The following is a 24,560-nucleotide window of genomic DNA, read 5'->3' on the forward strand; positions in this document are numbered from 1 at the left end:
GCACGTCATCAGAACTTGCGCACAGTTCATGCTGTGTCTCGCAACCCAAAAAAAAAAAAAAAAACCCGAATAATTCAACATTCACCTCCAGCATTGCTGTTATTGGTTCGAGGCCTAAATCTGGAGAGATGCAGGTACGGCGGATATAAATAGTGGACACTCAAGATCAAGACACATCATTTTGAAACTTTTCCCATGATAAAAATGTGACACATAACTACTGATAGACCGATAAGCTTTTTTTCAGGACCGATACCGATACTGATTATGAGTGGTCATGGAGGCCGATAACCGATATTTGAAGCCGATATTCAGTTGTTGAAAAAAAGGGGTAAAATTGTGTCAAAATTTAGAAAAATAAACAATCCAAACTGACTTAGTTGAAAAGCCTTGAAGCACGTTTATTAAACAACTTTAGTGATTTGTAACAGGTAAAGCTTTTTTAGATCTTAGGAAATAGACAAAAAGTGCAGAACTCCCAGGTTCAATGAAAACAAACTACTCTTTAAAGTTTTCTACGGCAAATAGTTTTCTATTAGTTGTGAGTTGTAGCAGACTGACATTTGATAAAATTTCAGTCTGTTGCCTTACCCTCCTCTGCTCGCGGGACCTCTCCCGTAGTGTGTGTGACTCAAGGTGAAAAAGCAAACAGGCAGCTTACTGCTGATTGGCTGCTCCAAGGAACCAATGAGATGGTGCTGTGGGCGTGGCAATCTGCTTCTGCAGGAAGGGCCACAAGCACAGCAGAGAGTAGAGAAAGAACCAGCATTTAATTTATCAGCCTTGGAAGTTAAAAAAAAGCCCAAGCCAAAAAAATCGTCATTTTCCCCCCATTTTATATGTTGACGTATGTATGTTTTTTTTGTCCTTGCTATCCCATGGGGTCAATCTAAAACAGGAGCACAAAACCCTTTGGCTCACTTAAATGACAAAGACGTAATACAAGCTCGGTATTGTTTACCTTGAGGAATGGTATAATCGTTGGTCTCACTGTAATCCGAATTGCTGTACTGTAAATGTAATTACTCCAGTGGGGAAAACAGGTGCTTGCTTGTACTGGCGCAAAGTAAAATGGCAGTGAAGGACCAGGCATTTTCTTCTGTCAGAGGGTAATTAACTAGTCGACTGTAATATTGACTGGAAGAGCAGCTGATGAGAGAATTATTGAACTTTCAATGACAGGAAAATGAAGCGCTCAGTGCTGATCGCACCATTTGAGAGGAAAAAAAATTCTACCAAACAAGAGTGTGTAATTTTACCGAAACATTATTTTTCTTCTGATAACATTGACTACCTTGATGAGTATTACAAAGGACACTTTGCAGATTAGTTTTGCTCGTCTTCATAGAATATAGAGTAAAAACTAACAAAAGAATCATTTTGAATGCTGGCAAAGTTCTTTTTACATTTTTTTTTTTTCACAGCAGCTTTTTTTCCCCTTCCAGCTTGCATTTCAATATTGCAACAAAATAGATGCTGCATGAAACAATTCTAGATTTTTGTGAATAAATATGACTAATGACTAATGATCTAATTATTTAGAAAAAGGAAGCCTGTTTGTCCAAAGTAATCACTTTCTCATGGTGTTTGTACTGAAGTAATGCAAAATGACTGCTCAAAAGTCAGAAATCCATGTATAATATGTTCCCCCTAATCACTGGAATCCATGCTCAAAAAATGGAGTACGTATTATCTTTATAGTAATCTGATAGATTTTTTTTTTTTTTTATGATGTAAATAGACGTTCTTATCTTGCTGTTACGTCAACATTCGTCAGCGCCGCCACCACTTCCCGATGTAGTACGAGAAGCCATAGCTCAAAGCCGTGTCACTTGACCAGATGTAACGGGGTCCTTCGGTGGCCTGTCCGCCAGCTGATGACGTCACGCTTTCTAATATATTTTTGTAATATATTTCTTTGCCTCCATGTTTAGCACCCCATGGTTGTTCAGTTTGTATGTTCTGAGTTACTGAATAATAATAATAATGATAGTAATAATGATAATAATAATTAATATAATTAAATAATAAAGTACTTTTACTCCTACTTTTGCGAGGATCATCGGAAGACGTCACGCCAATGTTCTGTGGCTTTGGGAAACTGATTGTGGTTTGTGATTATTCAGAGGGAAAACATGGACATGTTTTATTAAGAAATATTCCACTCTACACACGTACATTATATTCATACAATCTTGCAGCCCGAGTGAGAAACGTAAATGTTCAACTGCCGTTGTTTCACAAGAAGGGCAGCGGCTTCTTCTTGCATTGGCGGAAGTGACATAGGAACTGCTTCGCCAATGTGATAGTAATGCATTTTTTTTCATTTTAATTTTTTTTATTTAATAAATCAGAATAGGCAAAAAACACAGGGCTTAAAAACACAGGGGCAAAAAAAATATATTTGAGAAATACGTGATTAAAGCGTGACATCATCAGGCCACCGACGAACCTCGAAACAATCTTGCAGCCCGATCACTTCTAGAAAATCGATCCTGCCGTACACACTTTTAAAGCAGAACATTGAGTAAGAAATGTTTGTTTTTATTTGCAGCCGTTTCCTTGTGAGAAAGTCCCTCTTTTTCTCGCACACATAAAGTTTCCAAAGCCATCAGGAGTACATGTGTGCAGATGAGGGGGCCATTATGATCGCGTTGAATGTGAGGACATGGCAGCCATTAGCGAGAGCGGGAATTTGGCTTCGACTCTTACGAGCAATGGTGCATACCTAACAGACGCCGTGCACACTGGGAAATGTTCCGAGCTCCTTCGAGCAGCAATGCTACAGGACCTTCCATGACGGCATACGCGCATGGTGCATGCTCATGTTAGTGTACAGCTGTTATCCTACGCTTCCACTCAATAAGCCTCAGGCGGCGTTTAAATCGGCAGAAATACTTACACGCGCACACACAAACACACATGCGCACACGCACGGAGAAGGTCTGGGTGACTTTGTAGACTAATGGATGTTGGTGCATATTTTTTAAATGATAAGAACGAGCAACATGGGTTTGGTCCAGTGAAAGCAGTCACTATTGTAAGTTCCACTCACGTCTGCTGCTGTTCTGTTAATGTCAATATTTAATTGGACAATATTTAGTTGGACTGATGAAATATTTAGGCCGACAGATGAAATGTATATATTGTCCTGTGTATTGATTAATGTGTAGTGAAACACTTTTGAAATCAGAATAATGTTTGAAGGTTTGTGTTAACGCGAATAATTTATGATAATCATCTGTGAGGGCACTCTTTTTTTTTTTTCTTTTTTTACATCTCACAATAATGATCAAACATGTTTTAATAAGGTAGGCATTCTAAATATCAAGATGAAACACTTTATTTCTATAAATCTCTGCATGTGTTTACATTTTAAAGTAGCATATTTTCCGGACTGAGGCGCACCTGTATATATGCTGCAGCAACTCCTAAAAAAAAAAAAAAAAGCCGCAGTTTTCTATGTTGAAAAAAAATGGGTTGTTTACTACATGTACAGAACGATTTTGTACTTTGAATGTACATAAATGTACATAAACAGATTGTGAAAACTTTGCTAATTAAAACAGAATAGACTCAAAAGAAAAAAAAATCAAGACTTATTTAGCGTAGTTTCTGAACTATTGAGCGCCCCTAGTGGTGAAAGAAAAATCCAGAGAAAAGCCGCACCGCTGTATTAGCCGCAAATCTAGGAAAAAAGTAGCGGTTTATAATCCGGAAAATATGGTAATCCTTGAAGTCCTCAGAGCTTCAAGGAGCCCGCAACTGCCATGTTAAATTATGCATCTTGATATTCTGTAGTTTTTTTGGGGAGAAGTATCAAGTAATTTCACACACGCGTGTTGGCTCCGATGGTGGGGGAAGATGCCGGGCCGACCTGGCAGACTCAAACATATTGTGAGGGTCTGCTGGGAACATCTAGCAGAGTTCCTTGCCAGAAGGAATTTAAACTCCCACCTCCGGAAGAACATTATGCTCTTATTCTGTCACAAATCAGTGCAAGCCAACCCTCCTGATAGATTCTAAAATGGTGGAATAGCCGTGCGAGAAAAAACGCTGATGTTTATCATTGAGCTTTATCTTGGTGTTGAGCATTTCCAGTACGCGTACATGTGCAATCCTCCATCGCTGTACCAGCAGATACGAACTCGGACCAACCTGCTTTTGAGGCAGCCAGGACAAGCGTGAAATTAATTGTTCCACTTCGTCTCCGGTCAGCGCTCTTCTTTTGAAGGAACAATTTGTCGCCTGCCGCAAGAGGGAGGCGATGAAAGAAGGAGGGCACAGCAATGATTTGCTTTTTTTTGGAGAGTTCCTGTGATTCGGGAGTGGTTTCCCCACCTGGGTTTGGGTCCACGCTCCTGCCACTCACTTTTGTCGGAATGCAAAATCAGTCGCTGTTTATTTGTCATCTGCTTGTGGTCGCTCTCTCAGTCACACGAATGCTCTCGGAAAAAATGTTAGAAAAGTAAAATAACCTGACACAAGGTGATGCCTTTAGGTATTTTTTATCACCCCTTGTTCCTCCTGTCCTTTTAGGTGCTGCCTCCCTCCATCACTACTTCACTATTTCCTCTCAAGTGATGAAATTATAATTACAAATATCGCTTTGGGAGTTGTTGAGTGTTGTCAACAACACTCAACAATATATATATATATATAATAGAGGTGCTGGGTTCGATTCCGCTCCGGACTTCCTATATAGAATTTGCATGTTCTCCCCGTCGGTTTTCTCCGGGTATTTCGATTTCCTCCCAAAAACATGCATGGTAGGTTGATTGGACACGCCCCTAAGTGTGTTTGTGAGTGCGGATGGTTGTTTGTCTTTGTGTGCCCTGCAATTTCCCTACTGCCTGAAGATGGGTGGGGTAGGCTCCAGCACGCCCGCAACTCTTGGGAGGAGAAGCGGCTCAGATAATAGATGGATATATACACTGTCTTGTACTAGTGATAAATGATTGCACCAATGACTGAAGAATTCACTATTTTGGTGTTACATGGTTTTCAATAAGGTAATAATCAGGTAATAATCATTTCTTTCCATTACCCCCTAAAAATGCCTTTTATCCATCCATCCATTATAACCCACAAGGGTTATGGGGGATGCTGGCGCCAATCCCAGCTATCTTCGGGCAGTAGGCGGGGTACACCCTTAACTGGTTGCCAACCAATCGCAGGGCACACATAGACAAATAACCATCCTCGCTCACACTCATATGTAGGGGCAATTTAGAGTGACCAATCGACCTGCCATGCATGTTTTGGGAATGTGGGAGGAAACCGGAGTACCCGGAGAAAACCCACACCGGCACGGGAAGAACATGCAAATACCACACAGGAAGGCCGGAGCCGGAATCGAACCCACGACCTCTGCTCTGTGAGGCCATCATCCTAACCAGTTGTCCACTGTGCCGCTTGCCATTTATCCATTCATTATAATTAATTATTTCTGTCTTAAATCAATCTTATAATGAGAACAGCTTCTGACAAAAAAAAAAGTCTGGTGAACTGAAGTACTGAAACTTAAATTGGTAAGAGCAACACAGTACTCTTGGTGGAAGATTACGTGTTTATATCTATGGAGGAAAAAAAAATTTTCAAGGTAACTTTGATTTCACAGAAACTTTACTCCCGATCGTGCCAGTAATTTCTTTCCATAAGCACACCCAGACTGTTCTGTTTTGTGTTCGTCACCAGATGCCTCCTTTAGTCGCTCGACTGTGAGCAGAAGAAGGGCTCAAGAAACTGGACGGCTGAATGAAACAAACAAAAAAAAAACATCTTAAATGATACGATGTGTGCACTTGTAACTGGTTGTTTTCTGAAGAATTTCCCCTTAAGAAGTACACCGAACCTGCCGCCTGTTAACAATGGAGCACAGAGGAAGTGTAATGATGATCAAGGGGTTAGCACGACATGCCTCGGCTCACATTTTCGATCGGGACTTCTACGGGACTCAAACGGTCGTGTGAAAATGGGCTTGAGTCGAGCGAGTATCGGTGGTGCGTTAAATGAGCTGGGATTTGGGAGACCGTGGTGCAGTCGTTGTGTGAAATGAAGTTTTTGCCCCTCCATTAATCACTTTATCATCAAATCCCGAGAGGCTAATGCACATTGTCACAGATGCATATGATGTAACCCGCGAGTCTTATGCGCTAACACGCCACGCTGAATGGGACCAATGAGAGGGAACGGCTCTCAACTTCCAAAAGGATGTTCTCTGTTATAATAAAATGGAGCCTGTGAGTCGGAACACAATCCAGAGTTCCAATTTGTTCAGATTTTGAATCCCTGTTCCAGGAAGTCACCATCTTTCTCAATGGTCGTCTTAATAGAAATATACTCTACGTGTGTTTAAAAAAAAAGAAAGAAAAATATTAAAACATGAAAACAATACTACGGAAAAACAATTCTGACTTTAATCTCAGAATTCTCACTTTAATGTCAGAATTCTGAGATTAAAGTCAGAATTCTCACTTTTAAAGTGGGAATTCTGACTTTCTGACTCAAAGTTGGAATTCTGAGAATAAAGTCAGAATCTCTCCAACCTTTTTTTTTCATTCATGGTCCTAATCTTCTTCTGTACAATACAACTCTCTTGAAGAGATATCAAAATATAAACTTGTCATGTGATGGTTGCTGAAAATGCGGGAAAATCCCTTTGAAATGATTCCTGCAATCATTCCAGTCTGATCTAATTGGTTTCAATTGAATGGGTTTCTCTCGTTGCATTTTCTTTGCATTAATACGAAAACAATAAAATAAATATAAATTCTCAAACCTGATGTAATCACATCAGTAGTCTTGGGCAGTGTTTTGTTGTGGAAAATTAAATGAAACATGATATTCGCTAAACGGAGAGCTTGAGATTTGCTGAAGCGTAAAGGTATCTAATTGAGTTTTCCGATATGCAGCAAAAAAAAAAAAATCTAGTTTTCGGGATTCCTAATGACAATGCTGGGTGACCGCAGCGATCCAGTTAACTAAGAGGTTCGATTTATTGAGGTTAACTTGGCAAAAATAAAACAAAAACATAAATGAGTCCAATTGTGTGCACCTAAAATAAACATATCATGCAGATTTGAATGTTTTGACGCGCAACAGATGGTACTGTGTTTTTCTTTTCTTCATTACCAACCTTCCACAGATCAATGTTAGCACTATCCTGCTGAGTTATTAGCTTCTAAAATTATCTCAAATAAACCCTTGCGAATGATTAAAATATTTTCCAAAAATGATATTTTGTATTTACCCAAAAAAAAAAATCTGGCTTGATTTTGTCCCAACCAGTGTCGGCAAACTGGTGCTGTGCCATGCCATGTAAGCAGTCAGTCTGTGCGAATGGCAAAACGTTTGCTTTCATCTGCCGACTGGCAAGTGAGGCCGAATCTCATTGTGTGCCACACTCCACAGCAGGACATCCTGCTCGTCTGGTGAACACGAACAGATGCTCCATTTTAACGCAAGTTGCTGCAGCCAAAGCGTCGATATGTGTGAATAAGGACTAAAAATATTGAACTTATTTTACAACAAGCAAAACTATTGACTGTTACCTTATGTCATCTTGTCGATGTCCTGGAGACAAGCAACCCTCAATCTTTATAGCAAATTTAATGAAAAGGAGCAAATTCTACAAGTATATTATTAGATAATTTAATTATGGATTAATGGTGACTTTGGTCTAATCTTCCGGGGCTCTTTAACAAGGAGAATTTTCTTCCCAAATCAAAACTCATTGACACTAACATTTGTATGCTATAGTTTGACATGTGAGATAAAAAAACAAAACAAACAAACCCTAATGTGCCAAGATGGACACTTTAATCCGTTTTGCCGGTCCCCCCCCCTCCGTCATTTTTCATAATAATAATCATCCTCCGTCGCCATCCGTCTTCTTCCTTTTAAAGTTTCCGTCCTTACTTATCACTAGTCCACCCAAAAAAAAAAGGGTCCGTGACAAGAGGCTAATGATTTCCGACTTCATTAATGGTATTTAAAGCTCATTAGGTGGTTCATTTTTTATTCCTATTCACATCCACTCGCCGTAATTTCCGGACTACAAAACACACCTGATGAAAAGCCACAATATCTAAATTTAGCCATAAAACACATAAAACACATTGTACATACATTAGCCGCTTCGGACATATAGCTGCATGTCTCCACGTTATTAAATAGCGGTATTGTCGATATTATAAATACCAGGAGTCACTTTTTACAACCCCCAAAAAATCTTGGACTGGATTGACACTGTAGAGATGTCTGTACTTCGTGCACTTCATCCCTTTGCTCAAATGAGACAATTTAGATGTTTATTTTGGCTCTCAATTGCTTCTTCACACGGCCACGTATTGTTTCCGTGTCTCTCTCTCTGTGTCTCTGTCTCGCTCACTCTCAGCCCGAGTGCAAATATTTGAATTCTATACATACGGAACTTTACCCGGTTAGGGATGATTAAAGGGACGGACCTAAACCCACTTCAGTTCGTGCCTAGTCCGTCCCTCGTCCATTCATGTGCCAGACGGACAAAGCGTTCCGTCTATGGGACGAAATGCCCATCTTTGCTAATGCGCTGGTAAACTTATAATGAATCAACTTCCACTCCATTTTATGCTTATTTTCATGACAGTATTGTAGCGTGACAGGCTTGGCTCCTAAAAAAGATGGAATACTTTACTTTGATGTTGCACAATAAAGTCCTTCCATAACACTATTATAGGGATGATTTTAGCAGAATAGACAAACGACTGCTTTGTTGTGCACAGGATCTTTTTCAGGCAAAATGAGACAATGTCCTAAAACCTGCATTGACAGCCTCGCTCCTCACCGACAACCCCACCCACACTCCCTAGCGAAGTGTTGCACTTGTCACCCAGTAAGAGGGATTATTTCTGCGATTTCACATGGATGAAGCCACCGCGACTTGCCTGCTGAGTCATCAGTCATAATTCGCCTGAATGTGTATGCTTATACTTTGCAGTACTGCTCCATGTCGGTGTTTGTGAAGGAAAAATAATATTTGTCATTTCACCGGGCTATATTGAAGAACACGCTTCTTTTTTTGCTTTCTTACATGTGCCCCGCTTACTTTTTGAACCTTACTGTAGAGGAATTGGAGTTATCGTCAGCCAAACGTAATTTGACAGGTACCGATGTCAGTGCATTTCAAAGAGACTTTTTTTTTTTTAAATCTTCCGAAAGGAAATGCCTTGCCGTAATCCAGAGAAAAAGACAAATCCGTAGAAGAAGTGAACATTTACAAACGAGCCGTTTATTTGCCTTTCATCATACTGCAATTGGACTCGTTCAAAAAAAGTGCCGTAAGGTATCAAACCTACTTCCCTCTAATCTCTGTAATTGCTCTAAAAATCTACTTAGGAGCCGTTAATTCTTTTAATAGGCAGTTCTGTCTCGCAGGCCCATATACTTCCTGAACATTGATTGGTTGTTGTAAAACTGTGTCTGACCACCGTGATTGTACATTAAGTGTACAAAGTATGTCCCTCGTTTCACACCCATGCAAGGTGAGTGTCACAGCGGCTTCGCCTCGGCCAAAAAAAACGACCTGGCTCTGAACATTTTGTAATGCTTCTCCCTCTTGTTGTTTTTGTGTTATTTGTATTTCTTTTGGTGATATGAATGGCATGAGAGATGCGTGTTTTGTGTTAATTGTAGTTCTTTGTTTCATTGTTTGCTTGTATGCTGTTCAGAGATATTTATGGTTTTGATTTGAAACCGTGACTCTAAGGAGTGTGCTGACCAGTGACATCCCTCCCCTGAAGTTGACAATTAGATGTGTTTCCATAACATCTCTGATCAATCTGAGGAGGAGCTAGCATGCGCGAGCTAGCATGCGCGAGCTAGCATGCGCGAGCTAGCATGCTGACATGCGCCTCGTAGTGCGGCGCGCTGATAAATACAGATCTAGCCCCCTCAACTGTTGCTGCGCCCTTTGATACGGCGCGTCTTTTGGCTGTAAAAATACGGTAATTGTTTTGACATGCGCAGATCTACCGGAATTAGAAGTAGAGATCTAGAAGAAAAAGAAGCCGCTGTGACTTTCGTATCAACAAAACATTGCTCCGTCCATTCTGTTCTTTAAACGTTAGCGTTACTTCACCTAATTTACCCGATTGCAAGCCGCGACGTATCCTCCAGCTGGCACTTTTCAATTCATTCTTCTTGTCTTTTGCTCGTTCTGCATCTTCTAGCCATATGCTAACAGAGACGCATATACTGACATCACAGACACGTGTGCTAAAGACGGTTTGTTCCGAAATTTCTGAATAAGTGTTTTCATCCGCACCCATCAGATTATCAATCGACATAAATCACCCCTCCTTTCGGAATAAAATCGTGATAGTAATGGGCTTGATCGACTCAGAATATTCCGAATGTGTACATGCAGCAGTTTTATTCCGATCTGGTTGTTAAATCCGATTGAAAGTTTCCATGTAAACGTAGCCTGTGATGGGAGCTTAATCATCGGCGAGCCCAGTTTAATTCAAGCACGGATCCTTTTTGTCCCAACAGGGATCGATAAACAAAATTGTTGGGATAGCAAACAATTACTATGATCCAAATTATTGAGAACTTCTTGGACATGCCTGAAAATATTCCATGTGGCCATAACGCAGTATATTTTCCACATGGATATGATTCGGGTTTAATCTTTACAAATCCTCCATTAAAATCATGCAAACCACAATACACATTTTCTACCAAGTATAGCGCATTACAACATCCTGCTAAATTCTTCTGAGAACAATCTGTTCACTCTCAGCCAATTACTTAAATCTCTAAAACTGCTGGACCGTTTCCTATCCTCCCACGAACTTGTCCCTCTCGTCACCCTGCTCTTTTGTCTGCTACTGTGTAGGAGCAGCTAAGAGCATGTGCCGAGAAGCAGGGAGGGCACACCATATGATATGACCGTAATCTCCCTTTTAATCCCCTCAAGAGTGAAAAATCTTTACCAGGAGCTTTGCACATATTTTAGAAAATCATATGGTAGAAACTCCCTCGCTTAGCTTATCTGTGTGTTGGTGTGTGTATGTGAATTTGATCAGGTATTCCTCAACTAAACGTGTGTGTGGCAAATATGGTTGTTGCAATTAACCAGACTTAATGTCACTGTCCCGAGAGAAGGTGCTGCTTATGGCAAGCGTGTGTGAATGGATTTATATTGGGACAATAGGATTCGGCGTGGGGCAGTCAGCGAGGGAAGTGGTGTGTCACTTCCTCTTTCTGTTTGGTTGGTAAAATCTGAAGGTGGCACATAAATGTCATGGCTGAGCTGCTTGCTTTAATTCTTATAGACGACGACACGACCGAAATAAGCACTTTTGCAGTTTTAGTTGTGGTTTCAACCTTATCGCCAAAAAGTTTCAAATGATTAATCAAACCTTAAAAAGCTATTAAATTACTGTGTGATATATCAAATATTCAAGCTCATTGTCTGATATAAATAAAATATGATGAGTGACAAATCTGCAAATCTTCTCATAATGGTGCACCATCCCCCCCCGTACAGAAATACAAGGAGTTCGACAAGGCTGTGCGTGTGGAGGAGATTGATGGACTGCGTCTGGTGAAGAGACTGGCTGAGAACATGGAGGAGATGTTTCACAAGAAAGCCCAGGCGATGAAGGTACGACACGTACTGTATCTAAGCATGTCATAAATTAAAGAGATCTTAAGAACATGGGTATATTGTAAAAATAAAAAAATAAATAATACTTTTTCGGTTCGGTTCGTATGTGTTCCGTTCGGTCCATAGGCTCACACACCTCTATTTTCCCGTCAGGAATTTAGATTGGCAAACTTCACCAGGCAGCTGTTTTAAAACGGACATCCTAGTCGTCCATTTTGTGGAGATTACAAATTGCTGGAAATTGTTAAATTTGTACAAATATGTCTTCGATGCACTGCATTTAATATTTTTTTTTTTTGAAAACTTGGTCCTTTATTTTGGAGAGTGATGGATGATTACACATATAAAAATCATACATTTTTTATATTATCTAACAAATTAATATATATCATCACAGGAATAGTGTTAAATAAATAGGTTTCTGTAAACACTCATGCAAATGTTAAAGAATAAGACGCATTCTTCCAAATAATTTACACCCGAATTTATTTCAACCTGAAAAATGAAATTAAATGACTTACTTCAGATTTGTAAATTTTCTTTTTGTGTTGTTTGAATTTTTCAATCTATAAATGTACTTGTTTGCGTTGATGAGTGAGAACACATTTTATAATCACTCATGCACAATATATGTAGTGCTGCGTAAGATTCTGATGTGACTCTTAACTTGTGTGAATAAAGTAATGGCTTGATTCTACAGAAATTTTGTGGAGAGGTGACTTGATTTACTAACTTACCGACTCAAATCTTCACCTAATATGCCAGAAAGCATTTTCTTGTTTCCATTTGTTTGTCTTCCATGATTTTGGTTGGACTGAATGAATAATAATTAAACGCAGCCTAATTTTTTTTTCCATATATTCCTGGATCATCCTTCTATGCAGAATATTCTCAATATTGCATCAGTAAATATATGTGAGTGATCAAATCCTTATGTCTGTGGATGTGCATGTGCGTGTTCACTGAGGTTCCTAATGTGTCATTCTGTAGCTCCAGGTGATAGATCCTATCAGGACGAAATGGGGCTAGTAGCACAAATTTGATTTCTCTGGGGGAATCCAGTTAAAGAGTTTAGGCAGAAGAGAGTGGCATGCTGCAACATGTTTCACTTCCCAACACATAAAGCAGACGCCGGTTTTCCATGTTAATTCAGTATCAGTGATTGACACTTGAAAAATACATCTCATATGTTTAAAAAAAAAAACACATCTCATAATGTATATAATAGTGCTCTCTACAGTTTCAGGACAATCTTGATTATTTTCTTCCATTCCACTGACCATTGTGGGTTTTTCTTTCTTTCACAGAAGGCGAGCAACATTTTTGCCCGTGTTGTGTCATGTGTCCACAAATAAAGATCACTTTATCTAGTGTAAAATATAGATGAGGCTTGCTTATGTTTGCTGCTGTTAAGCTATAGGTTGTCTTCACTCAGCCTGATGTGCAAGGAAATCTCAATCCCCTGAATTCTTCCATAGCCATTTTTATCAAACAATGTTCATAATTATTAAACCCATATGATAATTTTCACTTAGTTTCACCTTTTTTTCCTTTTTTTTGTACTACCGTCATGTATTTTGAGTTTGTTGGCACTGGGAGTGAAATGTGCCTTCTGACAAGTCATTTTCTTTGCGCTCAATGATAAGATGCATTGAGTTCAGTCACATACTGTGACTCTCTTTGTGTGTCATCTCCTGGAGAGTGCGTTAAACCCCTGAAGATATAAGGACTCTGTGGGCTAATGGCTCCTCTCAAGCCCTCTTCCTGGATGCCGCATGCCTGATAATTGTTCATCTCAGGGGATTGTGAGTGTGAAGTAAATCTTGTGAGAGCTAATGTGAGGAGATAGTCAGGCTCGAGTCAATTAACACCAATGGAAAAAGATTCACACGGGGATGGTGACACTGAGAGCAACAATCTTGGCTGTAGATTTAGTAGTTCATATGCAACCATACTGAAAGAGCAACAGCAACAACCAAAACACTTCTTTATTTTTGTGATTTAGAACTTTTTGTGTTAACCTTTGTTGCTCTGAGTCCTGCACTGCTCCATTGTCAAACGGTGTTCCACACGGTTCAATCTTAAGCCCTTGCTGTTTTCAATGTATCTGCTCCTTTGGGGTTCCATCTTAGGGAATGGTATTTCCTTCCACTGCTATGCGAATGACTGTGATGTCCTACTTTCTCATTGAGGCTAATTTTGTTTTGTCTGGAGGAAACCAAGACCTGGATGGCATTGAAGTTCTTGAGTTACAATGAAAAGAAAAGAGAAGTTATGGTGTTCTGTGCCATTGGTCCTTGTACATCTCATCCTGCTGACTTGGGCCTCATGGCTCCTTATATAAATCCAACAAACTGCTCAAACTTGGGTCTTAAACTGGACATTAATTTTAAATTGATGCTGTTTTTAAATTCAGCTTTTTTCGTTTTAGGCAGTTGGCTAAGGTAAAGTATCTCCTTTCTCAACAGCACTTTGAAACAGTAATTCCTGAATTTGTCACACCTCAGATGGATTATGCTGTTGCACTTTATTTTGGAGTCAGCCAGTCCTCTCTCAAGCGTCTCCAGTTGGTCCAAAATGCTGCAGCTCGCCTATTGACTGGTACTTGTAAGAGAGAGCACAGTACTCTGGCATTCCGTCACTGGCTCCCTGTTCATATTAGAGTTTTTTTAAGACTCTAATATTTGTTTTCAATTCTTTAAATGGTCTTGGCCCAGCTTACCTCTCTGAGCTCCTCTACGCTTACGCACCCGACCGGTGCCTCAGGTCTGCGGACCAGACGCTTTTAGAGGACTAAGCGAAGGCTCATAAGAGATCAAGCCTTTTCCGTTGCCGGTATCTCTCTTTGGAATGATCTCCCACTAAATGTTAAGCAACCCCTCGCTTCCCAGCTGTAAAACTCGTCTTAAAACTCATTTTTAGTCTTTGGGTTGTGACTTGGCATGAGACGTGGTTCTTAGTTTCACTGTTGTGGTTCTTTTTAACTGTCAAATAGAAATGGAAATGAAAAAAAAAAGGATCATGGATTGAATGTCTCGTTCATACATTGCTGCATTTTATAGCAATAGCAACTTAATACTGAATGGACATCTGACATGAGATCGTACGTCCAATGTAAGGAACGAATCATTGTTTCAAATAATAAACCACCTGTATGGCACAGGCTGCACATTTTGTTCTTTAACCAAGATCGATTGTTACAATAAGGGGATGAACAATAAAAACACATTTGTTTCAAGTTAATCTTTCATGCAAACGCTTGTCTCTCAGGATTATGCACAGGTATTTGGGAGAGGGATTTCTCCCAAAACAATAACACCATAATGAATTTGTCTTGCAAAATAGGGGTTAACGCGGTGGCATTTGATCAACTGGAAGCACCATTATAGCCGAAGATTCTGGAAATGATAAAGAATCAAACTTGGAAATGTGATAAATTGAAGAAAGGCTGAATGACCTAAATGGATGGAGAATTTACTCCTTATCAGGAGCTATCATTATTCCACTTCATTGCCACCTTTCTCATTTTCTCACCTTTCGCTGACTTATTAGTCAGCAACACACAATGGAAGTCCATGGCAAGTCCTCTCTCTTCATCTCACTTTCTATCCAATTTCCCTCTGCCTATATTAGCAAAATTCTCATCTGTCAGGCCTAGCATACACACACGCAGCTGTCCTGAAAAATCCCTCTCTCTTTTGTCTGGTTCATTTCTCTCTCTCTCTCTCTCTCTCTCTCTTTGAACCACCGCTCACATCTCTGTTGTTTCCTTTTTTTTCTTTTCTTTTCTTTTCTTTTTTTTTTTTTCTTTGTAAAGTGTATGCTGCACTCCAGAGATTCAATTTCCGTGCAGGCGCTCAGCCCTGTCCGTCATCGTGGTTTTATCTCCCAGTGTCTGTGTCAATTCCCCCTCTTTATCGCTCGCTGCCACCTGCTGAGCGGCAAGGGGTGCATCTGTAAATATCTGTCTTCTTTGAAGGTGTGTTTAGGTGAGAAAAAAAGTCTTCGATTTAATCGTTTCTTACAGTAATAGTTTTGATTTGAAAAGGGGTGATGGTATGTCAAAATTACTACGTGTGTGTGTGTGTGGGGGGGGGGGGGGTGTGTGCGTGTAATGGTGTTATTGAAGTAAGACATTTTTAAAACTAAATAAAAATAAATAAATAAATAAATCTAGCAGTTTTTGCTCTGTCCACCACAGTTGCATCTACAATAAAAATGACCTGTCCATATTTTCATGCAAAGACGCGCTAAGAAGGAACAAGAGACTGCTGCTTGTTCCCCGAGTTAAGATGGAGCTTTTGCGACACTCTTTGAAGTTCAGTCATTCACGATGCACTTCAAAAGCTTTTAAGTTTTTAAGCTCTGTTTCTCCTTTAATGGCACATTTTCTTCAATCAGTCCTTACCTGCTGATATCGTTTCACCTGAACTTAAATTTCCAATTATTGCAGCAGGCACCAAGCATACCTAATATCGTTCTAAAAAAATGATATTTGCCTCACTTGTAAGTTAGTATGTCAATAAAGTTTTATTTTTGTGTGACTGCAGTGTAGTATTTGCAAATGTGGATTATTGATGTGCTCTGATGTAATTTCCTTTTAATGTCCGCTTAGTTTCTGTCTCACCATCACGCTTTTGTCCACTTGGCTCTGAGCCAGTGCCAATGAGCCAAGCACAGAAACCAAGGTGTCACTGCGCACTTTTCCGTTTTGTTGAGCCTGCAACTCTCCCCTGGTATCGCTGGCGATAGTAATTGCTCTCCCCAGTCCTATTGACCAGCTGACGTGCGCTGACCCCAGTCCAGCTCAGCCCACCTCAAGCCAAACATCAAACACTTGGTTTAAAAAAAAATAAACAAGTGTTCGCTTGCTTTGATGTTTCTTGCAGCCGAGTAACATCCATGTCTTTGAAACAATGAGCCAATCAAGTTGACGGCTGAAACGGGGGTCTCATTTGAATTTCAAAAGTGTATACAATCAAAATCCTTTGTCAGTTAAATTGTAATCACAGGTTGTCAAATAATGAAAGGCACTAAATGAGCGCAACATGTCAGAGGAATGCACTCGGTTTTGGGATAAGGGTGTGATGAAAATGATGAAATGGGCAAATGTATTTCATTGAAGGGGAAATAATTGCTTTATGTTAGAGAATTGAAAAGTAAGTACTGTGCAATAATTAACACCAAGGATGGTCCTGTTTCAGGAACAAGCGACGACAAAATATATTTCCATGAAACCTGGATGGGTGGTGTGGTTCACAAATTACATTTTCATTCCAATCCCGAAAACGCTAATAGAACTTTGTACATAGATATTCTGTCAAACAAACTGCATGATTTTATGAAGTCAAACACATTCACAGTCAAAAATGGTTGCATACAGTCACAGCACACACACACACACACACGCGAAGTGACATTTGCGAAAATGGCTGCAGAACAGAGAATTTCTGAAAAGCCTAATATCTCAAAACATTGTAAAAGGGAAAAACACAATAAGACATTCTCACTCCATCACCCACTCACGCCTAAAATCCCCGGTATAAAGTGGTTCTATTGACATCGACTTCACAGGTGGTGCCTGACATTTCGCTAGAAGTGTAAAGCTAAGTGTTCAGACCTTTCGAGAAAGTGACTTTCTTATTCCATTCTCCTCCTCCCCCTCTCGCCGCTGTCCTGAGCTTCATTTGTTCCAAAGCCATTGTTTTCCAGCTCTCAGGCTGATGCAGAAGCAGAAACACCTCAAATTTACGCATAAGTGTTTAGTGTGTGGATTGCGAGTTTAAAATAGAAGAGGAGGTCGTTTAAATTGTCAGAAGCGCACCAGAATGAATGTAAAAATTCATAAATGTATCTAACATGACGCAATATTCAATGCCCAGGTGGCTTGTTGTGGTTAAAAAAAATAAATAAATAGATTGGCCGGTATTCACTTAGCGTGCTTGCAATCAGCCGGCAAGCGATAGCGTAACTCTAACACAAACATGGCACAGGTGAGGATAGGCAGCAGCAGTAGTTTTACCAATGAAGTCATTTGGATGGAAATGAAATGAAAGTACATTACTGCAACTCGGGCACCAGAGCCAGCTGTGAACCATGGACAGCCAGGGCAGTGTGTGCGTGTGCGTGTGCGTGCGTGTGTGTGTGTGTGTAATCCATCAGTCACCCATAAATAGACATTAGCAGCTACTAGCTGACGGTAGCGCGAGAGTCAACATGTAAAACGGCATCGAGTGATGATTGAGTCTGTTTTTATGTTGTGCACTGACTCTGACTTTGCCGTTTCTTCTCCTGCCAAACCATTTAGTGGGGAAATGGCCTCTTTTCACAAGATGGCCAAATGCCTGCCAGCTTTGCGTTTGTCCTGAGGGCTTTTTCGTATTGATCTAGCACTAACAGCTGTAACGATTTGTAAAGCGGCTCTTTGCACGTCGTAAAGATGTCATTAAATGATATCCAAAATGGCAAAGTCAGATGAAGTCGGAGAAAAGTACCTGTTAAGAGGGCCCGACCAGCACCAGTTGTCCACCGGCTGAAGTCAAAATAGAAAATATTGCCTTGAGTGGTATCTTTATAGCAGTGGCGGACTGGGCATTTTCACACCTTCAGTGAAGTCCGACTTGAATAAATCCAACTCATAATAGCATCATTTATGACACCACGGCTGGAGAAATAAGGCCCGTCTTGAAAATGGCCTTGCAAGTGTATCTGCAATTAAATCCACACTTCTCCCACCTTCGGTGGTTTAAAAAAAGCAAGAATATATTTGAGATTTTCGAACGGTCGCCCGTTACGACTTCCGGGTGTGTTGATTCCGCATAGCGCTGCCCCCTCACAAGTGAGTATCCTATCACAAGCCACGTTTGTCACAGTCAACGTAAGGCCAGCGAGAAGGGCTTGCTGTCATCAACTCGTGATCTGATTGGCTATTGCAAGTGTCTATCAACTGTAAAAGTTCCCCTGAGACACAAAACAGACGCCCGCAGGATTGTATCTGAAGGCCTCGGAAAAAATAGTGCGTGCTCCTGGTATTGTGAAATCTGCCTGGCAACACGAACTGTCTTAATTCTGATTGGATAAAAACTCTAACCTAAAAATTCAACACTAGGATCTAATATGACATCAATGTGAAGAATAGGATCATGATTTCTTGATTATGTTAGGCCGGCAGAGAAGGCTTTGAAGGCCTTGACCGACCACCACTGCTTTATAGAGTATGGGAGATGTGTTTTACAAATTTTAATATGTTGTATCAAACAATAAAATAGCTACTGACATCGACAGCTGAAGACGACCCCCATTGGGCCAGTGACAAACGTCCGGTGGGTGGACCCAGCTGGCGAAAATATCAAGTTTTTTATTTTTTTTAGGCCTTTTCACTTCATTTTGACCAAAGTAATTATTGGAATCTTATTATTTGTACTCCTTAAAAAAAATAGTCCGCTAACTTTCTTCACTTTAACATTTGCTTGTCTTCTACCTTCCCAGAGACTTGTCGTGGCGGCAGAGGAAGCCCACCTACAGCACGAAGAGGATCCAGAACTGCAGGTGAGGATGCGTGCTTCCTGCCGTCAACACGCAGTCATTAGCAACGTTATTTGTTCCGGTAAACTCATCAGAGTCCAAATCATGTATTGCAAGTATGAAAGAATGGTAAAGAAGAGATTAGGAATATTCTCCTGCAGGCTTTACCGTTTTTAAAAATGCTTGCTCTTTTTCTAATCCCCTTTTGCTGTCAAATGTTTCAGCTTGAATCTGTCATCGGATCAGGGACGCACAGTTCCCTCCAAGTAACCATGCCAACAGATGCACATTTACTTAAAAAAGCTTCACGAAGTCAACTCGGAAAGGGAAATGTGTCATGTCTTACTTGATGATTTAGCATCTGTGCATTTTGTGAGGGGTGGCGATGAATATTGATCAGCGGAATGAAAGTGAAGCATAACCATTTTTGTGTCAGACGCGATGAAGAATTTATTTAAAAAAAAAAAAACTGCAAAAAGCCCATTATGTAAGTGTTTCACAAAAAAAGTGTTGCAAATATTTGTTGAGAAGAGGTTTTTAAAGCCTCACATGCCTGCCAGCATCCTGTAACAAAACAATCTCTGCTCAATCTGCGTGGCTATTTATTTATTCATTGTTTTTGCTCTGTTGTATAATTGCCACTTTTTCAAAAGCAGGTACGGGAAAGCTAAAGACTGTGTGATCATTTCTCAGGGAATGTGTTCTTACATAGCACTTTGAGCAGCACTTTGAGGGGTTTAATCCAGATATGAAAAAATAAATCATCTTTAGTTTTGATGCTATTTGCATTTTAGAATCACAGCGTGACCTCACACATTAAACACTGTTAGTTGTCCCCTACCTCGCGTGCAAATGCTACCTGAATCGTCAGCTTTTTAAAAAAATTTTTTTTTATAAGGCACATGTGGGAGGAAACTCATCAATTTTCCTCACTGGAGAATAAATTAATCGGAATGTTATTTGCTGATAAAATGTTCATGAATCACAAATTAATAATATCTGGTCTCAAATACTGACCAAACCACTTTGTCTTCCCTCACCGTTCTGCCCCCCCCAAATCCATTTGAGCAGCTTTAATTTTTAGAGTGCAATCTTGCTTTATATGTGCGTTTATGTGCGAGAGCCGGTGGGAGCAAGACAAAATAGCAATCGGTGTGCGTGGTTGTGTGCTCTTGTGTTGTAATGTTTTTTTTTTTTTTTTTAGTTGACTTAGTGCACATCTCAGCCGGGAGTTTTGAGAAGTAGGGGGAGACGCAGCAGGAAATTGAGGTTTAAATGGGAATGTGATGCAAAGCCGACTTGGGAGGAATTGCGACTCAACTACTTTTCGAGTCCGTGTGCCTTTTGCAGTGAATTTGCATTGATGCTGTCATCCCTCGAAGGTGTCAGAGTGAAGGCCAGGAAATTTTCTGCTCATGATATGATCCGTTCCTTCCAAACTACTGGAAGTTGTGCTGTACGTCATTGATATAAAATTCTTTTACACAAGCCCGGATGTTACGTATGAGCGTCTATTTTTGTAGAAAGTGTATGTGCGCTCAGACGTAAAATCACATCTTGATTTTCGTGCAGGTGCCAGTCTGCTTAAACGTGTTTGGGAATTAATTTTTTTTTTTTTTTACATGCTCTAGCACAACTGATTGGCGGTTGTTGCACACGGACACACGGGGGAGGTGGACGGCGGTCTCCAAGTGCCCACTTCAGAGTGGCCAACTTCTCCTGCATGGACTCAAGTGATGGACAAATGATGCTTCACTTGTAAGAATTTTTGACTCCTTTCGATGCCACTCTTGGTTTAAAGATGCAGCGGAAATTTCCATTTCATTAGCCATTATCTTTAAACCAAGCGTACTATCCTGAGGAGTAAAAATAAATATCAGAGTGCTTCATGAAGCTTCATTTTCCCATCACTAGCTTCTGACTTGTAGACTGCCTACGTCTCCCGCGCTTAATTTAAATGGAATAAGAGGAGCCGCTTCACTTTGCGCGCGAAGCAAATCGACTGTTCACGCCCACAATGGCGCAAGCGCTCGTTTCTAAATGCGTGCATTTATGAAAATAACAAATCTGAAGACCGCACTTTACACTAGACTTGCGCTGTGCATGAAACTAGGACCCAAAGTGTTACAATGTAACACTGAGAAGTTTGCTTAGGCCTCGGAACTCGGAAGGTCCAACCATTCTGATTTAAAAACACCAGCAGGATTTAGAAAAAGAAAATCAATTTATTTTACCATCGTACTAACGCTACATACTGATATTCGTCCGTTGGACACTCTTTGTTGTTGTGAATCATCTTCTGTTGCCTCGGGTCAAGTTTGGATGGATTCATTAAACTGGACAGACTCAATATTGTGATTTGACTGCCCTGGAATGAAAATTGAATAGTATTCCCCCCAATTTCCCTTTCAGTTGAGAACCTACACTGCTAAACCCCGTGAATATGGATTTTTGCTGTATTTCCACAACACCTTCAAAGGTTTGCTTATATGTGAGCTTTTGTGACACAACTCCGATGGTGGTGGTTATGATACTGCTTTTTATTGCAGACCACGGTGAATAATACATGGTAATTATCACCAGCTGGGTTAAAAATACCCATCCACCCTGTAGGGTCAAAACTCCTCCATCACTATTCAGGGTGTATTTGTGTGTTTTTTTGGCTATTGGATACATATTTGGCTGGCAGGGGTTTGCTTGGAATTTCCTTATCTATCCATTCCAGAGCTCTTCTGCTTCCAAGAGAAATTGGCACGGTAATCTGCTCCGATTTCCCTCCCTCGCTCTTTTACCCGCAATGCTCATGCACTGTAAATAGGAAAGCGTCGAACAGTCTCCCATGCCCGGTGCAGCCAATCAAGACCATCCGTGGAGGATGCAGGCGACAAACAACCAATTGCAACGCTAATGCTACTTCCTGAAAATGTAGTCCCGCTTGGAGGTGGGGGGAAAAACTCCCTCGTCCTTTTGTTTTTCCATAATCATATCGAGGGTATTTCCGAAAGAGTGCACAGAAGAGGCCTCGTGCTTGTAGATTTGCCAGTTTGTTTGTTTTTCGTTATCAAAGCATATTTGACCTGTGCTGCTGTCTGTATAATCAGTTCATCTTCTGCTTCACTGACCTGTCTAGGCGCACACAATTTCTATGAAAATGATTGCGTGTTGCATTCTGAGATTGTGGTTTCAATATATAATGCTGTGTATTTACGTGTGATTCTTTCTCTCTCTCTCTCTCTCTCTCTCTTTCTCACACACGCACGCACACCCCCACCACACACACACACATATATATATATATCTATATATATGTATATATATGTATATATATATATATATATGTATATATATGTATATATATGTATATATATATATATATATGTATATATATGTATATATATATATGTATATATATATATATATATATTAGGGCTGTCAAAATTAAAGCATTAACTCAGGTGATTAATCCCAAAAAATGTAACTCAGTTAAATATTTTACCTCAGTTAACTCAGTTTGATAATTTGCATACTTTTCAAATATTGTGCCATATTAGCTGTCTTTAGCACGTCTCAGAACAAAACGCTGTGTTTAAGTTACCACTGGGCCTTGCAAACCAACACTGCTGGAGTGTGGCGCTTGTGGGCAGTTTTGAGAATTGTTTCGAAAAATAAATGTCCGCAAAGTTGTCTCCATTTAGATCGTATTCAAGAATCCAAGAAAGCTATTAGAACAGTCTTTGAATTAAATATACTTCATATTTGGTGATTTTGCATCAATTCTAAGATATTATTCAAGTAAATAACTGTTATAAGCTTTGCAAAAAACGGTAGTTGAAAAATGTGATTAATCACAATTAATCATGAATTTTTTTGCTGATTAATTAGTTAAAAAAATCACTTGACTAGCACTTTGGCTGACACGGGCCAACTGAAATACTGATGAAATCTCACAGACGGACTAAAGCACTGACGAATGCCCTCCTCTGGTGCTTCAAATCTTTAAAAGTACAACATTAAAAGCGTTTACATACAAAAGAACTATACACATTTAAAAGCAAAAAAGTATCATTGTAATATTACAAAAATAATGTGTCGCACAAGAACAAGATTTTGGGGAAAATTTATTTGAAATATGCTTTAAAAGGCCTCAATTCTAGGCATTGGAAGAAAAAACAAACATACTTTTTAACCTGGTCAGTGATCCGTTACAATTGTAAAACATGCGGTAACAAGAGAGGGGAAAAATACTCACAAACGCCACAAAAGTACGGTATAATATTAAAAATATTTTAAAACATTCAAAATCTAGTCATACATTTGAATCAAGTGCATCATTTCATACTAAATCCACATCGATACTGTGTACTGACAAAGTGTCGGTCGCTACCTGGCGTGACTGCCCTGTTCCCAGTGCAGTCTCTCTTCACAGCACAGTGTTGATTCAAGAGAGAGCATCTGGAGAGATAATTATGCAGTAATTAAGTTCATTACTTATTTCCTGTGGACAGAACATGGGCTGCTGAAAGATGGTGATGATGAGTAATAATGACATTAACCTCAGTAGGACCCAGATCGCTTTGTTCATGTTACCAATCTCAGTGTCATGGTCTGTTAGGATGTCTTACTATTCATAAAATATTATACCTTAGTTGTGCACACTTTGAGAATTCTTGGTCTGTTATTAAACTTTTGTAACCCCCACACTCACTTTCTGTCGTCAGATTGGTGTGCACGCCTTGAGTTTGTTTTTATGACCTATAGTTTGTTGAATGAGTGTCTCAATGAACTCATTTATTGCCATTGACGGGTATTGACGTCAAAAACGACATTCTTTTAATTGTATATTTGCCAATCAGAAACTGTGTCTGTGCCTTGTGTCAATCATTAAAGTCCCTGTTGTTTCTATTGACGCTAAAATAAACGGCTCATGATCTCGTACTACACTTGTGATTGTGCACATCTTGGTGCATACTGTTGGACCGATTTCTCCATGTTGGCAGGGTCATAATTAGCTTGATTTTCTTCATAAATGGAGATGAAAAGGTGCAAAAGGTAATTTTTTTTTCTGCCAGTCTACACTATGGATGTTTGGTGTTCCCATATTAGTCAACCCTACTTGGACCTGCCCTCTAGGCTAATTATACCGTGGAAATGTCTTCACCCAGTTTCAGAAAAAAACATAACAAAAGTAGCTGATGCAGTCGAATTGTTTAAAGGTAAATTATAAATACTACTTTTTCACTTTACCCTACCCTTTAATGTTTATTTATTTATTTATTTTTTGCACCGTGACGAGTGTTGAGCTCAAATCTTGGCTTCCCCCCCAGGTTATTTCTTCCACTGTTGTGTTTACCCCCAAATTACCTGTATCCCTGCCCCCAGTTGT

At 39.9% G+C, this 24,560-nt stretch overlaps 1 protein-coding gene across 4 annotated transcripts in view; it reads left to right on the forward strand.

The window, feature by feature from the left end:
* Positions 1 to 24,560, forward strand: part of LOC148339695 (voltage-dependent calcium channel subunit alpha-2/delta-3-like) — a 104,705-nt gene that overhangs the window by 13,314 nt on the left and 66,831 nt on the right. For all 4 annotated transcript variants that reach the window (XM_088289406.1, XM_088289407.1, XM_088289404.1 and 1 more), the window contains exons 3-4: positions 11,534 to 11,650; positions 19,142 to 19,201. In XM_088289406.1, the coding sequence (XP_088145532.1) occupies positions 11,534 to 11,650; positions 19,142 to 19,201 (177 nt within the window). The remainder of the gene's footprint in view (positions 1 to 11,533; positions 11,651 to 19,141; positions 19,202 to 24,560) is intronic.

The sequence above is a fragment of the Idiotropiscis lumnitzeri genome, chromosome 3, assembly GCF_059441095.1.
Source record: "Idiotropiscis lumnitzeri isolate Australia: NSW breed Sydney's pygmy pipehorse chromosome 3, RoL_Ilum_1.0, whole genome shotgun sequence".
NCBI lineage: Eukaryota > Metazoa > Chordata > Actinopteri > Syngnathiformes > Syngnathidae > Idiotropiscis > Idiotropiscis lumnitzeri.